General features: G+C 39.2%; 2 protein-coding genes across 6 annotated transcripts in view; one reads left to right on the top strand and one right to left on the bottom strand.

Annotated features, from left to right (window-relative positions):
* PLA2G12B (phospholipase A2 group XIIB) overlaps positions 1-1,319 on the top strand; it is a 30,397-nt gene extending 29,078 nt beyond the window's left edge. For 3 of the 4 annotated variants that reach the window (XM_019444502.2, XM_019444501.2, XM_019444499.2), the window contains one exon: positions 900-1,319. In XM_019444502.2, the coding sequence (XP_019300047.1) occupies positions 900-1,021 (122 nt within the window). In that variant the 3' untranslated portion in view covers positions 1,022-1,319. The remainder of the gene's footprint in view (positions 1-899) is intronic. The other variant, XM_019444500.2, reaches the window with a different exon arrangement.
* A 1,229-nt stretch (positions 1,320-2,548) lies between these two features.
* OIT3 (oncoprotein induced transcript 3) overlaps positions 2,549-17,537 on the bottom strand; it is a 28,206-nt gene continuing 13,217 nt past the window's right edge. For both annotated transcript variants that reach the window (XM_019444498.2, XM_019444497.2), the window contains 5 exons: positions 13,785-13,907; positions 11,908-12,068; positions 9,603-10,018; positions 5,009-5,108; positions 2,549-3,330 (listed from right to left, as the gene is read on the bottom strand). In XM_019444498.2, the coding sequence (XP_019300043.1) occupies positions 3,157-3,330; positions 5,009-5,108; positions 9,603-10,018; positions 11,908-12,068; positions 13,785-13,907 (974 nt within the window). In that variant the 3' untranslated portion in view covers positions 2,549-3,156. The remainder of the gene's footprint in view (positions 3,331-5,008; positions 5,109-9,602; positions 10,019-11,907; positions 12,069-13,784; positions 13,908-17,537) is intronic.

Here is a 17,537-nt window from a genome sequence, read left to right as displayed (position 1 = left end):
CTAATAAATTCAGTAAAGTCACAGGATGCAAAGTCAATATACAAAAATCAATTTCATTTCTATCCACTAATAATGAATTATCAGAAAGATAATTTAAGAAAAATTATCATTTACAATTGCATCATCAAGAATAAAATACCCAGGAATTAATTTGACCAAGGAGGTGAAAGACTTGTGCATTGAAAATGGTCATACTACCCAAAACAATCTACAGATTCAATACAATTCTTATCAAAATTCTAATGGAAGGTGTTCTGAGATGCCTTTCATAATAACCTTTACCCCAAAGGCATAGACTTTTTTTGTGTGGGTTCCCATACCACCATATTACTTCCATCACAGTGTAGTGTAACCATTAGTTTACCTGTCCATCCTGTCGACCTCTTTGTCCAAACTGTGAGTACTTTAGTTGGGATCTCTTTGGTCTTTGCATCCCTGATGCCTAACAGAATGGCTGACCAACACATATGTTTTTCTTAATGAGTGAATTGTTATTCATCCCACACTTAAACAGAGAAAGCTACAGAAAACATAGTACAGTTATCTGAGGGAGCATTCTGCAAAAATGGGAGATTTTCCATGGAGTGTGTATAGTGATACAGGAGATTCTGATTGCTAAATGTGATTTTGACCTAGAGGCCCATAAAAGAAGGGCACCTCAAAGTATATTCTGCTTAATTAGATTGGATGGAAGCTTATTAAGTTTCTCTTAAATGTATGTTCTTTTTAATTATGTATTTGGATCACTGCTTTTATTTTCCTCTGGGTATCATGTCATGCTTGGAATTACATTTGTTTTTAAAATTACTCAAACTACTTGGGATAGTCTTGTACATTAACCTTTTATTTCTCTTCATTTTTTTCTTTTTTTTTTTTTTTTCCTCTTCATCCTTTTCAAGCAGCCTGTGATTCTCTGGCTGATACTGTGTTCAATACCGTATGGACCTTGGGCTGCCGACCTTTCATGAATAGCCAAAGAGCAGCCTGCATCTGTGCAGAAGAGGAGAAAGAAGAGTTATGAGAAAGAGGTGATCCCTTCCTGGTTTTGAGTGATGCCACAGCTGTCAGTCTCAGAGATGGTAGTGTGGCAGATGTGTCTCATCCTTGCTTCCAAATGTTTGGATAACACAAAGCAAGAGAAAGGAAATATTGTTCTACAGCTGAAACGTGAGTCCCATCCTTTGGGAGAACTGGAAAAAAGACATGGAGTGATTTGAAGACTACTCTTTATTTTACCAATGGTCTCCCCAACCAAGAAACATTTGCCTGGCAATTCAGTTCTTAGTTTAAAGACTAAAATAAAGACTAAAATATTGGGATTCTCGGACTTGGTAATTATATTCATAAGTGAAATTTTGCAGCATCCAACCATTTGGGAGGCAAGGACTTTCCTCTGATTCATGTTTCAGTTGCCAGTAAGCATCTCACGTTTAATAAAGTGTTCTTTTTAGGAAATATGAAAAGAGATGAATGAATTCCATTATCACCAATGTGCTTCCATTTCACTTAGAAGAGAACAGAACCCAACCTGGTAAGTTCCACCAATGATAACAATCATTCCCACTGGTGCTGGAGAGATAAGAACAAGTGGGAAAGGTCAGAGACTTACTTGGTGAAGACCAATGGAGGTGGAGGTCAGATGGAGTTAGGTCTCTGAGGTTCCATTTTTTTCACTGAAGTGAATTATTCCTGTGATATTCCCAGTTACTAAGTGGTGTTAGTGTCATGGTAGGATCTGAGAAGCATTTCGTAAAAATTGCCACTGAAGATAGCTAGGAGAAGTCCCTGAAATCTGAGGACACACAAATGGTCAGTTGCTAAACTCTGGTTCTCAATACTGACTGCAGATTAGAATCATCAAAGGAGTATTAAAAAGCAGAAACCCTCCGGGGGTGGTATCTACCTATAGGTGTTTTATGAGTGCTCCCCACCTGATCTTGATGCACTGGGAGGGCTGAGGTCCACTAAGATCAGGGATCAGCAAATGAAACTCATGGGCCAAATCAGGTCTAACACTGCTTCTGTGGCGTTTTATTGGAACACAACCATATTCTCCTTTGTTTATGGTCACTCCTGTGCTACAACCTCAGAGTTGAACAGTTGTGACAGACTGTATAGCCAGAAAGCCTAAAATGTTTACCATTTGGCTCTTGACAAAAAAAGCTGGCCAATTCTTGATCTAGGTCATTCTGTCCTTTCACTTCCTTTTGTTAATTTTACTGGTTGCATTAAGAATTGTTGATTATAGCCGTTTCAAAAAAGAAAAAGAAGAAAAACTGTTTCCTGATCTTATGTAAAGCCATAAAAATAATTGGCATATTAAGAAATTGGATTTCATTGCATATAAAATTTATCTCTGTGATTTATAATATTTACTTCAATAAACTTTATTAAGCACCTACCTACAAAATAGAGCATGGTATAATTTACACCTTTTTTTTATTGCCGTATCAGTCTGAGGGCTTAGAATGCCAAATAATAGGACATATGGTACCAAATTTTAATTTTGTCTACAGTTCAGTCATTGACCCACTTAAATGCATGTCAATACATTTATTAATATTTATTAATTGAAAACATTTCACGTAATATAAAAATATCAAAAGAAAACACTGTGCAAGAGGAAAATCAAATAATATTTTTTAGTACACACTTATACTGATAAACTTCCGAATCTCCTATAACTACTCTGCGTTTGAGTTGAAATTTCAGGGAATGATTATTATTTACATATTTAAGGAGTTGCTGGGTATTTAGGTCATAATTTCAAGCAACCATTTAATTTGTTTTAAGTTTATACTTCAGAAGAGCATGCCCGACTTTTTATTTTAGTGGTCCTATTGCATCCTACACGAGGTGTTTTATTGTAGGAAGGAAATGTGGGGAGCAGGGTGAGCTGCTTTCTTGCAGGGACAGCATAGCTTTCGACGTTGGGAAGACGAAGCCCATGGGTTGGATCAGTCAGCAGTGAGGTGACCTTTCCTGACCCAGCAGCCGGAGTCAGAATGAGTCAGTTCAGGGAGTCTGTCTAAACCCACAGTATAAGGTTCAAAGAAGCGCCATGTTCTAGGGTGTTGATTGGTGCTCTCAGAGGGCGTAGGGAGAAGTTCCAAAGAGGTGGGTGGCCCAAAGCCAGGACTCGGGTGTTGGGTGGTCCTAGTCCTCCCAGTCGATGCTGATCGGGCCGCCTGTCAGCATCTGGCTCTGCAGACCAGCTGTATCCTCTCCCTCTACTGCCTCACGACGCATTCGCCGGTGGCAGCCCTGAGCACAGCGAGAATGCTCGTCCAGCCTTCCACAGACAAGGACCTGGCAGTGCAGAAACACTTCCTGGAAAGACCATAATTATAATTAACAAAAATAATGATAACAGCTACCACTTGTGGGGCCCTTTCTAGAAGCTCGACACTATACCAAATGTTTCATATATATTGTCTCGTTTCATCTAAACAACAACTGTTTGAGGTAGATGTTATCATCCCCATTTTACAGATGAGGAAACTGAGACTTAGGTTAGGAAACTTGCCCAGATTCACAGCATTGGTCAGGTGGCAAACACACTGAGTCATGTGGGTGATTTAGAACCCCACATCTATAACTTTTGCTTTTGTACAGGGACAGGAGAGACCTCTGAGAAGGCAACATCTAATAATGTTAACATCTTCATTCTTAGCATCAAAGTCTGGGAAAAACATTGGTGCCCACACACTTCTGTGTAAAATAACAAGTTCTTTGCCCAAGCTTCTTCCTACAAGTTACCTCCCAAAGCATGCTGCCTGCTTGAGGAGGGAGATCAGGATTAGCCATCATGATTAGCAGGTGCTCTGGAACAGCGATGTAACTGCTCACTTAAATTCACTTAAATGCAGGGTGGAAAAGAATATTGGTCTCTTAAACTTCTTTTGGTTTAAATGTCTCAACAACTCTACTAAAACAAAAACCAAAAAAGCCTCCACCTTAACGTACTATCTATGGCCTCTTATAACTTCTGTGTATGTATAATTTTCAAAAACGTAGCATATTCAATATGCATGTAAACTGTTATGATAAAAGTTTTTTCGTATCTCCTTTTTCTATATTTCTCATTTTAATAACTGCTTAGTATTGCATTAACTGATATATGGTAGGCCTGGTTGGGGGCTTTCTCTCATTTCCCATGTAACAATGCTCTGTAAACACATCTAACAAATCTTGTTTTTCTTTTTTTTTTTGCTTGTTTGTTTTTGAGAAACGGTCAGAATTGGAGTTTTTAGAATATGATTTTATGGTTATTACTACATATTATCAGACAATTTTCCAGAAATTATACTCCTTTATACTGTCACTGTATTCTCCCTATAACTTTGATAACTTTGCAAGCATTGTGATAAATTTTTATAAATTTAATACGCATAAAATAATGTCTTATAATTGTTTTAATTGGCATCTTAAGTACTATTTTCACTGAACGCTTTGCTATTTGTCTTTTCTGTGAATTTTCTGTCCATCTCCTTGGCCAATGACTACCAAGCAGACTTTTTCAACCATATCTGCCCACAATGATTTAAAATTATGATCATAGAGTATTTTCTTTGAACAAGCACAGTGATTTTCTTGGGAGGGAGGCAGATAACTGTGATATTAATGAAGGTATTAGGCTTCTAGGTGGCCAATTCTACAGTATTTTTCTTTACTTTATAAAATTTTTTTTATGTTTATTTATTTTTGAGAGTCAGAAAGAGAGCACAAGCAGGGGAGGGGCAGAGAGAGAGAGGGAGACAGAGAGTCTGAAGTAGGCTCCAGGCTCCAAGCTGTCAGCACAGAGCCTGACACGGGGCTCAAACTCATGAACTGTGAGATCATGACCTGAGCCAAAATTGGACACTCAACCGACTGAGCCACCCAGGCACCCCTACAGTATTTTTCAGAGGGGAATGCAGATCCTAACTTTGGTCTCATCTGAATTGGGACACCAATTCAGGTCTGGGGGTGGGGGTTGTAGGTTACAAGGTAAAGGTGTTCAGCTCACCTTGTGGTCTTTGCCCACAAACTTGAAGACAGGAACCTGAAAGTGCTTTGCTAAGTGGTCTCGTGATGTGTACTGCTTCACTGAGTCATCTGAAACACAGCTGAAAGCAAGACAGGAGAGCACGTAAGACTTGATTGTTTCTACAGAGGTGGAAAAACAATCCAGTCCAATGTGTTTGGTCCAAAGAGTGGCTAACTGGGCAGAGGAGGCTGGGCTGAACTCAAGCTTGTTGAGAATGAAGGAAAAATGAAATTCCCTCCCTAGAAAGGCATCTTCAGATACAACCCTGTTCATTAATCATCTCTCATTCTCTGTACCCACAAACTGGGCACAAGGACCTCTTGACATACTAATGTACTGAAGTGCCAGCAACAGCAACCACATTTATTCCAACGATATCTCTGGAAATGAAGGTATCTTTGTAAGGCTGTATTTTTATTTGTAATATATGGTAGGGATTCTGTGGTTACATACTTGATAATTGGCTTAAAAAGGCTTTTCTTTTAACTAGACTTCATAAATATTTATTGGACACTTTATATACACTAACCCCCAAGGGGGGTTCAGAGATGAGCAAACCCCAACTTGTATTTCAAAGAGCTGCATAAAGACCTAAGTTCCAGAGAGAATAACTCGTTCTCCTGAGGAAAGTTCATTCACCTCCAAACTGTTGTAATTCCTCTTTTCCCAAGTTTAACGCTAAGTTTTGGTTTTGTAGGGTTTTTGGGTTTTAATCTCAGGTCTACTGCTTGAAGTGAAACTCGTAGGGTACGTCAGGGTTAGCTGAGGAAAAGATGTGTTCTTGATTCTCAATTTTGAGACCAGGGTTTAGTATTTGATGAACATTTTCTTCCTACAGGCCAGGGATTACACCTGTATCATCTTTCCCATTCTGAATTTTAGAGGAACTTTATTTTCCCTGATTGTATTTTCCCTTTTATGGATACCTAATAGTTCTTGCCTGCCAGGTCAGGAAAAAAAAAGTGGGGATCAGAAGTAAAAGTCTATGAAATTGGATACTTGCTCCACATGCTTAAAGACCACTTTCTAGTTCATTGCTAAGTTTCAGTGCAGTTGAAAAATCCCATAAAATTGTTTAAAAATAAGGCATTGTGACTTATATTACCACTAGTACCACATTCCCCTGAACTGAAGAAGATCTAAATATATAATGCAGTCTCTGTTATTTCTTGTATTTATGTACTCATTTTCATTTTCCTGAGGTAAAGTTAATTTATACCATATTTTGATTATGTTCTATAATAAATACCTACTGCATATCTAATCTAATGCAACATACTCTGCTGGGAACTGCAGAGGATATAAAGATGAAAAATATGGTCTGTGATGTCAAGGAGTTTACAGTCTGTATCTATGATAAAAAAGAGTAAAGCGATATTAAAATGGCACTTTTCACCTAAGTGCCTCACCATTTTCAATTTATTTTTACCTAAAAATACTATTGTTGTTGTTGTTTTTTCAAGAGAGAATGAGGCAAAAAGAGTTGTTACAGGGTAATATATTACAGAAGAGAACCCAGAACAAATTCTGGCTCTTGACTTGGGGTTTGCCATGATTACACAATGCTAGTTCCTCAGCTCTAAGTTGGTGTGTTGAAAGAAAGTAACAATGGTATATAGGATAATACAAAATCATTGATTACCCAAATGTTGTCCAGTATTTTATTTTGGAATTCAATATGTTTCTTTTTCTGGAGACTAACTTTCTAATTCTACTTTGCGTGGGCTTGTATTAAATTACTTTGCATTCCCAGAGCACAGGCCGATTGAAACTGGAGGGAGGTGAATGAGATGTGCCAAATATCAGGAGAAACCATCCCGATTTAAATTTAAGCTGAGGACGATGAATAATCAAACAGTTTATAAATGTAATCACACTGCATTATGTTTACTTTAGGGCTCTGGACTAGCTTCAGATTATTGTTATGTTAAATGCTCACGCAATAATTCATTTGACCAATATTTAATGACCCTATAGGCTAGGCATTGAGGAGAAAAGAGAAGGAAAGAATATTTCTAGTTCAGGTTAGAAGGAATCAGGGAAGGCTTCATGGAGGAAAGAAATCCTGTTGAATCTTGAAGGACCAGTAAGATTCAGGCAGCAAGAAAAGGGGAAGAAGATTTCAGGCAGAGGAAACAACAGGTGCAGTCAGAAGGGTGTAAGGAACCATGGAGTGTGGGAATTGCCTGTAGTTCCCTTTGCCAGGAGCAGAAACTGGAGAAGGCAGAGGTCAGAGGGTGAGGCACAATAAGCCAGGCTCAGAGTTGGATTTTATCTTGAGGAATTGTCTCATATACACCATTACAGTACTATCCACTATTGTGCCAGAGATGGGACTATTTGCCTGGTTACTAAATAGATCTCTACAGCTGTGTTTTTGAGTTCTTGTCTCTGGCTTTTAAGCATTTTAATTTCTCCTGTAGCATTTTCAGGTGGGGGGCTATTTTGTACATGCTAAGGGCTGGAAAATTAAATAGCACAGCTTCTTAGAACTGTCTAAAATAAAAAGTATATAGTCCTTAACTATCTGAATAACAAATGCATAAACAAACTTTGCAAGCTTTATTGAGATTGTAGATTACATCTTTTTCCAGTAAGTGGGTTATTATACATTTATTTTTGTAAAAAGTAAGTACAGGGGAAGGAGAACACTCTTGGAATGAGAGAAAAGTTCCCTATCTTGATTATAGTGATGGCTTCATGAATGTATACATCAGAACTTACCCAACTGTACACTTTCAATGTGTATGCTCACTGTATGAGAACGGTACTCCAATAATGCTGTTAGACAAAAAAAAGGAACCAAAATCTCCTCTCCCCCTAAAAGAAAATCCATTCCTTAATCTATTAACTTTAGGATGTGAGTGAAAAAAATAAATAAAAAGTGATACTTCTAATTTTCACTTTAAAACTTTGTGAAGATAACTTTAAGATGGCAAGAAATCCCAAGAACTACAGACTCCTATGAGACCTATTACTGGCCACCCAAAACAGCTCAGAATGATAAATTTTCCATTTTCTGAACACAAGAAAAGGAGGCTACAGAAAGCTGAGGCTAGAAGTACTCCTGCTGGTAAACAGTGAAATTTACTAACCAAAGGAAATCAAGAGCCATCAAAGGTTTTCAACATGGATCTGACCATATATATATATATTTTTTTTTTCAAAAATTTGAAGTTTGTCTTCCTTTTGACTAGATATCCAGGGACTCGTGAAGCTGAGATTTGAGAGTTGGGACTTAGGGGGCTGTTGGGAGGCTGTTTTAGCTGTCCAGGTGAAAGATAACAAGGGCTGGAATTAAGACAGTAAGAGAACAGAGAGAACAGCATGGGGGTATGGCTACTTTCTACAAAAGGCTCTTGGTTGATCCCAATGTGCTTCAAGAGTTGAAAAATCACTGTGCGAGAGATTGACAACAGCAGGTGGAGGTTGCCTGTGATGAGAGATCTGGTAGATAAAAGCTAAGTAGATATTTCAGAGTCCAGCAGGCCAATTAGCAAAGGGCATGGCCCATGTGGTGCTCTCGCTAGACCATTTCCCTTTCATTGAGCTGCAGTCCCTGCCCCTACCTGAGATATGTCCCACCTGACACTGAGAACAAGGAAGAAACTGATAAGATTCTGCCATGAGTTTGGGGTATGAGTGTAATTTTCCTGGGAATGTAAGCAATGGATGGGATAACTGCCAGACTTCCAATCATCCCATGAGACACACATAGTTCTCAATCCAAGGATTCTTAGGAGATAAAGGAAATCTCCTTTGTATAAAACAAGCACAGAAAAACCAAATTTCACTTGATCTTTCTTCTCCTGAAACCTTCCAAGTATTTTTTTTCTCTCCTTTGCTACCCAAGCTGCTGCTGCTGCTGCTTCTTTTTCTTCTTCTTTTTCTTCTTCTTTTTCTTCTTCTTCTTCTTCTTCTTCTTCTTCTTCTTCTTCTTCTTCTTCTTCTTCTTTTTTAAGTTTATTTATTTATTTTGAGAGAGAGAGAGAGAGAGAGAGAGCACACACACACAAGCAGGCTCTGTGCTGTCAACACAGAGCTCGATGCAGGGCTTGAACTCACAAATCATGAGATCATGACCTGAGCCAAAACCAAGAGTCGCCCCTCGCTACCAAGCTTCTTAAAAGAGAAGTCTACAAGGGGTGCCTGTAGTCTACAGGGATGATTCTTGCTCCTTTATCTCTAGTCCTGACCTTGTTCCAAGGTCTGATATACATTTCCAACTGCCCACAGAACTTCTCTTCCCATATATCCTACAGGCATTTACAATTCAATAGCATTACTTGGAATTATCATATTCAATATTTCACCTCAAACCTGCTTTTCTACTTATAGCCCTCCGTCTTGGCTAATGGCATCTAGTCAGTCAGCTGAGCTAGACCCCTTGGAGTCATTTTTGACTCTCTGCTCCCTCACCAGTTTTTACCTCCAGTATGACAATGAGTGGCTTCTGAACCAATTAAGAACTCATAAGAGTGCCATGTTGTTTTAGGAAATGACCGAGTAGGCTTGTGCACTTAGAAGGTGGATGTGAACTGGGGGTAGTAAATGGTGTAAGCAGCATAATTACCCATCCTGGATGAGGTAGTACTTCAGGATCTCGTCGATCTTGGAGGTGGGGGTGGCAAAGCAGCTCTCCACTAGGCTTTCTAAGCCATTCACGTGCACGACAGGCTCAATGCCAAAGTAGAGGGAGTCTCGAAGCTTGAGGGTGGGCAAAGCTTCCCGGTAAGGCTCTTCAAACTCATTGTCCTTGAAGATCTCCAGAGTGAATGGGAAGATTCCATGACTGCGGCCCATGATTTCCAGTGGGGTATTTCGAAGGTTAGGAACGTAGCCTTCCGAAATGGTGTACAGGCGTGGAAACTCGCAGGTCACTGGGATCAGCAGTTTGCTGGTTCGGATGATGATGTCCCCGCTGCTCCCTGGGGTCTGCTTGGGTAGACCTGTCACAAGGTTGCTTGCCACGATCTTGTCATTTACCACCTGAGCCGGGCCAGGGCCAGGAGAAGAAAAGATTTTATGTTTATTTCTAAGGAGTTCCCCATCCCCACCTCCCAAACCCTGCCCCACTCCTGACTGTAACATTCTCTCAACTTCTATTTACATCAAAACACATAAAAGATTTGGTTGCTGAAGACTGGAACTGTTTTTTTTTTTAATCACTTCTTTTTAGCAAGATGTTCTGACTGTTAAGAATTTTATATACTACTTCATGGTCAACCCACGCATTCCTTTGGAGTATTACTCATAAAACCTGAACTATGCAGAATCAGCAAATTCAAAGCTCTGGTGTTTTAGGAAGGAATGGCTTCTATTTTTTTTTTTCCCCGGACTCCTAGACCTGCTGATCAGGCTGCGGCCTGACCTTGTGCTGAACTCATCCACAGGCAGAACTTCAGCTATCACATTTATGCAGATGACTTTCAGTTCTTTGTCTCCAGCCTTGTCTGCTCTCCCGGGTGCCAGCAAATCCAACACACCACGGGGGCCTTTCTACTTAATCATCTACAGATACAATAAACACAATTTGCCTAAAGTGGGACCACCTTCTCCTGAGATACCACCCCCATGTCTCAATCTAAGTTCAATTGGCTCTCTGATTTCTCTCAGTCGAATTCAGCAAATAAATATTTATTTAATCAGATGGTCATGAGAATCTCTGCCCTGATCTCCTGGATCCAGGTCCCCTTTTCTCTATCCATTTCTCATGCTTCTGATCTCATCACAACAGTGCCTGCAACCCCCCTCTATGGTATAGAGCCCAATGTCTCACCCTCGCACACAAGGCAGATCTTTGGAAGCAGTCTCGCACCCGCACCCCCACCCTACCCTGTCTACTTTTCTAGTTTCCTTTTCCAATATGAATTCTTTGCCAGTCAGTCTGAACTGCCCATTCACTCAGCATAAGCCTTAAATATTCCCATCTCTGAGACTTGCTCATTTGTTTCTCATCTGAAATGCCCTCTCCTCTCTGTATAAGCCACACACATGCTTCTACTCCAGTTCAAGTCCCATTTGTCTTGACATCCCCAATGTTTGTCCCTTTCTAGACTGCTATAGCACCTGTCATCTGTATCACTGTTTCTTTCTTTCTTTTTAAATTTATTTTTGAGAGAGAAAGAGAGGGAGAGAGCATGCATGAGTGGGGGAGGGGCAGAGAGAGAGAGGGAGAGAGAGAATCCCAAACAGGCTCTTCACTGTCAGCACAGAGCCCGACGTGGGGCTCCATCCCAGAAACCATGACATCATGATCCGAGCTGAAATCCAGAGTTGGACACTTAACTGACTGAGCCTCCCGGGCGCCCCTCACTGTTTCTTATTTATATTGTGTGTGTGTGTGTGTGTGTGTGTGTGTGTGTGTGTGTGATCTCAATACTACTGTGTATGTTCTCAAAAGTTAGGAATCTTATTTCATATATCCCTCAGACTCCAATGCAGATTCTTGGGCAAAAATACAAACCTTGAACCTCTGTCTAGTTTACAACTCGAACTCATTTGTTACCTCATAAATGAACTTTCATCTGTGTCATTTGCTTTCTTCAAGTAAAATAATTGGTCAGAGGAGATGTGACCAGTCTCCCAGTGCTGGTGCTGAGGCACTCGGGAAAATGTCTGTACACATTGGAGAGACAGGACTATTTAAGAACACAAAGAGCAGAACTCTTCTTACCTCTCTGTGCTCACAGTGCCAGGACCACGGCAGATGCCCAATAATATATGTGTTAAATGAACGGCATATGATTCTTTGAGCTCCATTATTTAATGTGGAACTATTTCATCTATAACACAAGCCACGCTGCATACCTCTGTCAACTACCTCCCAAATAACTGGCTTTTGGTTATTCCCCAAGCGTCCTCCAGGAAGAACCTACATTGACCACTGTGCCACACGTCTTGAGGGAGAAGAGGATGTTGACGTGGGTGCCGTTGGACACTCCTCGGCAGGAGGTGTTGGTCAGGAAGAGCTCCAGACCGCCAACCAGGTCCCTGGGGATGCTCACTTCAATGGTATTTGACCTGCACAACACGGGGACTGGGGCAGAAAGGGGGCTACTGTTAGAACTGGGAAATTTGAATTGGGAGAAGGGTAAGGACGGTGTCTAGGGGAAATAATTTTAACCTCACACAATTTGAGCTTTTTCTTTTATCCTTAAGAAAATCTATGAGGCTCAAAACAAGTTGGTGAATAAAACCAGGACTCCTAACTCCCAGGGTTGTGGTCTAATAATGATCCTCAAATAATTGTTCCCCGAATGAGGAAATATTGTGTTTGAGTTTCAATTTAACATTTATTTCAAAGTGTGGATAGCATAGTTCCATGAACTGAAACACCTAAAGGATTAACTTTTAGCACAAACACAATTTATTGGCAATACAGAAAAAGTACTGCTTTGATGTAGGCTTAAATTACATAACAGTACTGCTCTGACTTTACCATTAATTATGTCTCATAAAACAGAGGTAATAAAAACAACGTTAGTGCACTTGAGAAAGAGTTCCAAATTGTCCTTGCATTGTTCAGTAAACCATAAATGCTGACTATAAATTCCGCTTTAACTTAATATGAAAAAGATTGCTTTTCTTTAGTGTTCCTGTGTTCAGTTTTCCAGACTCTACAAATACCCGAAAAGAAATACTTATGGGTACTGTCAGAAAATATGTGAGGACAACATCAATATGGGAGGATATATCATAACAATAACACAGTATAAGGAAATCAGAGATAGGTGCTCATTAAATATTTGCTATGTGAATGAGTTAATATTCTGGACATAAATAACTAGATTTCCAGAAAATAGTTCTCAGAGAATTGTTGATGCTCATATTGTAATTGTAGGGAGACGAATCAGCTCCCTAGGGCTCTCAACTTAGTTTCACCACCCAATTATCTGTTAGAAAAGAGAGGAACTGCATCAGTGTCTTAGACTTCAAAATTAACTATTAGTTATACTGCTAATAATAGAAATTAGAGAAAAAAATCAGAAGTAAAAAGCAAAGGAAACTGTATGGACCATCAATCCCATTTCTGGGTATTTATCCAAAAGAACTGAAAATAGGATCTCAAAGAGATATTTGCACACTCATGATCATAGCAGCATTATTTGCAATATCTAAAATGTAGAAGTAACTCAAGTGCCCATCAATGGATGAGCCCCTAAACAAAATGTAGTATATAAATACGGCAGAATGTTATTCAGCTTTATGAAGAAAGGAAATCCTGTCATATGCCACATGGGTGAACTTTGTGCTAAATGAAATGCTAAGTGAAATAAGTCAATCACAAAAGATACATAGTCACATGAGGTGTCTAAAGTAGTCAAACTTCATAGAAATAGAAAATATAATAGTGGTTGCCAGGGCAGGGGGTGGGGAAGGAGGAATGGGGGGAATTATTGTTTAATGGGTATTGAGTTTTAGTTTTGCAAGATAAAAACATTCTGGAAATCTGTTGCACAGCAATGTGAATATACTTACCACTACCGAACTATACATTTGAAATTGGTTTAGATGGCCAATTTTCTGCTGTATTTTTTTTTGTACCAGAATTTTTTAAAAAGCAAAAGAAAATGAACTTTTTGGTACTGCTGTTTAGAGAGCTTCTCTTTTGAATGATCCCAGAGTAAAGATGCAGAGATATACACTGTCAAAAGAGCTGGTGCTCTACAAGATGGGAATATTAACACACTTGAGTGAAGAAGGCAGGGAGATTCACGGGGGAGAGCAGAGGTTGAGCGCATCCATGTACTACCTTGGCATGTGTGGTTATCCTCAGACAGCACCAAGCCCCGGGGACATTCACACTGATAGCCCTTCTCAGACACAAGGCAAAGATGGCTGCAGCCACCATTGTTATTGTGGCATCCTTCAATGTCTGCAATAAAACCAAAAGAAAAGGGAGTGATCTTGCAGGCCTCTTTCCCAAGAATTCTATTCTTGGGCTGGCACTTGGCATCAGGGAATATATTTGACTCATTGCAGTATCACTGGGGTCTAACCCAGTCACTGAGTCATGTAGGGAAGTCCACACAAAAAATGTTTATTAAGTGTTATAGCTAGAAAGAGCAATCTTAGGACATCTAAAGCTCTAACCTCTTAAGCTGGTCATTTTGTAGAATGACCTTCAATCTGGATTTGTCTGTTTTTCTCATGGTTATATGACAGTTTTGGAGAGGAAGACCCAAAAGTCATTTCTTAGTTGCTGTAATCCACCCATTTTGAAATTTTATAGCATATGACTGATATAAAAGGGACTGACAGAATATAAATTCAACTAGACTAGAGAGACATATCCATTATTGCCAGTTGGTTGGATTGCCAGACCCTCTCCTCAAATCTCTAGGAACAATAGCACTGGGATACGTGCCTTGGGCTGATAGCACACTTATAAAACTGAGGCCCAGGGGCGCCTGGGTGGCTCAGTTGGTTAAGTGTCCGATTTCACCTCAGGTCATGATCTCACCGTTTGTGAGTTTGAGCCCCGCGTCGGGCTCTGTGCTGACAGCTCAGAGCCTGGAGCCTGTTTCAGACTCTGTGTCTCCCTCTCTCTCTCTGACCCTCCCCCATTCATGCTCTGTCTCTCTCTGTCTCAAAAGTAAATAAACGTTAAAAAAAATTAAAAAAAAAAAAACAAAAACAAAAAAAACGAGGCCTGGATGACACACTCTCACATACTCTTTGTGACATTCCTCTCTTGAGGTGTTTTTTTAAAGTTTCCTTTAAAAAGCTTTGCATTTTGGGGTGCCTGGGTGGCTCCTTCGGTTAAGCATCCGACTTCGGCTCAGGTCATGATCTCGAGGTTTGTGAGTTTGAGCCCCGCGTCGGGCTCTGTGCTGACAGCTCAGAGCCTGGAGCCTGCTTCGGATTCTGTGTCTCCCTCTCTCTCTGCCCCTCCCCTGCTCATGCTCTGTCTCTCTCTGCCTCAAAAATAAATAAAACATATAAAAAAAAAAAAGCTTTGCATTTTCTTTCTCTTTCTCCTTCTCCTCTATTTCCTTCTTCCTTTTCCTCCTCCTCCTTCCTCTTCCTTCTCTTCCTCTTCCTCTTCTTCTTTTTTAGTAGGCTTCATGCCCAGCATGGAGCCCAACATGGGCTTTAACTCACAACCCTGAGATCAAGACCTGAGCTGAGATCCAGAGTCAGACACTTCACCAACTGAGCCACCCAGGTGCCCAGAAAGTTTTGCATTTTCAAAAAGCATACTCAACCAAATGAACAAGAAAAAAATATTCAATTGAAAACTGAAGAAACTACCACACGATTTCATAGTTAGTTGGGAAAATTAATGACCTTTGTGGGCTCTAGACCTTGTGAGGGGTCATCAAATTCCGGCATAAGTTTTACTGGGACACAGTCACGCTCATTCATTTACCAATTGTCTGAGTGCTTTCTCACTACAGGGCAGACTTGAGTAGTTTCAACAGATTCCATACGATCCCCAGAGCCTAAAATACCTACTATTTGGTCTACACAGAAGTTTGCTGCCCCTGTTCTAGGGGTAAGATAAGTAAAGGGAATGCTTTCAAAGCATCTCAGATGCTCAAAGAAAGATGGAAACTGATTTCCAGTTATAGTTATAATTCTCAGTTCAATAACAGTTTAAAAAAATTAGTTCCTTGGAACATTAGTAAATTAACCTGGGATCAACCGATTTTTGTGAAACATACAAAGAATACAAATTTGCAGTGAATTAATCCTTGCAAAACTTAGGAAGTATTAGGCTATTACCTGTTTACAAATCTGGATACTTAAAAAGGATAAAAGTACTACTATTGGTTTTTGAAAGAGCTGAAAATGATATAGAACAATGTAGAAGGCAGCATAAAAATATACTAGAAAATGTTAAATCAACATTAATGGGATTTTTTTTCTAAAAATGATCTTCCTTAAGTCAATTTAATTTCTCTGGGTCTCGATTTCAATATTTATAAAAGGAAAGGGTTGGACTAAATGTTCACTCAGGCTATTTGTAGGTCTAAAACTGCAAAGCACAAAATAAGTTGAAATTCTAAGTTGGCATAAAGGGTTTAAGTCTCTTATGAGGATATTCCAAATGTTTGGATACATCTGGCAGGTGGGATTGTGGGTCATTTTAGTTACCTTTCATTTATTCCTCTGTATTTATTTTCTTCTATGAACATAATTTTCATAATAAACAAAACAATAAAAATTACATAAAATTAAAAAGAGGCTTTTATTTTAAAAAAGAAGATATAATTATTTAATGACTAAAGAAACAAATATGTTTGGACTATCAATAAAACTTAAGCGTTTCAAATATGCATCTTAATGCTAAAGTATACCTGATATATAAATTTTGTCTTCTCTTAAGATACTTTCAATCATGATTATTAGGTTTTAAAATTATATGAAGATTAACACTAATACTGCCAATAAAATGCTTGCAAATAGTTACAAATGTTCCTCATGGAACATTTCATTAATATTTCAATATGCAAAGATTATTACATAAAATAATTAAGATTTAAAGAAGATTCAGGACATTATCCTTACTCAATAAAATTTAAAGTACATTTAGTCTTGTTATAAGTGACAGTAGTTTAATATTCTGGCTAATGGTCCCTCGGTTATTAATGCAAACTTTGTTGCATGGAACAAAATGTAGGAACTAGGCATAATTTTTCCTTTCGGGATATTATTTTATTATCTTGAATATTACCAGAATAAAGTGAACTCTTATAAGCAGTGTTGTACCACAAATTCGATTTAGCCTCACAGACAAATCATAGGTCCTCTGTAAATAATAATTAAGCCACTGATCTCTTCATATAATCTGCAAAGAGGGTTTTTCTTTTTTTTCTTTTGGTCCCTCAACTCCCAGTGGTATGCGATTCAGACTCAGTAAAGTGGAAGGGATGACATTTTAGTTGTGATAATTTACAAGGGCAAAGGTGTCTTAGAGAAAGAACATTACCTAAGTTTCATATCATTGTGAGAGTACACAACTGCCATTTCAACTATTTGACATACATTACAAATTCTTTTTTATTACTTAATCATATAAAATGTACACAGCATTTCTGCTATTAACAATAGAAAATTTTAGTTATCTTCCCCACAGTGTATTAATCTCCAGTAAATGCAAAGCATAGAGGGGGGAAAAAAAATGCCTACATGTGAACCAGGTTCCCAAACTTCAAGATGGTAAGACTCACCTAATGGAACTTGGTAAAAACACAAACCCTAAGGCCCATCTCGCCCCCCTGAACCAAGGTTCCAGGAGAGAGGACTGGCAAGGGCCAGGTTTGAAAGCACCCGGGTGATTCTCCTCAGCAGGAATGTTTGAGAAACCCTGCTATAACCATCTCTATTATCTTCCTACTCCAACTATGCTCCTCTGTAGCAGAGGCGTCACCTAGAAGTTATTTAGAAATGGATTATCTTTGCCTGGCCCCAGATCTACTGAATCACCGTCTGCATTTTAACAAGATCCCAGGTGATTTATGGGCACATTAAAGTTTGAGAAATGCATAATACCCTATTT

This window comes from Panthera pardus, unplaced genomic scaffold (genome assembly GCF_024362965.1).
Source record: "Panthera pardus isolate Hobbes unplaced genomic scaffold, ASM2436296v1 HiC_scaffold_22, whole genome shotgun sequence".
NCBI lineage: Eukaryota > Metazoa > Chordata > Mammalia > Carnivora > Felidae > Panthera > Panthera pardus.
This window is presented reverse-complemented; position numbering and strand designations above follow the sequence as displayed.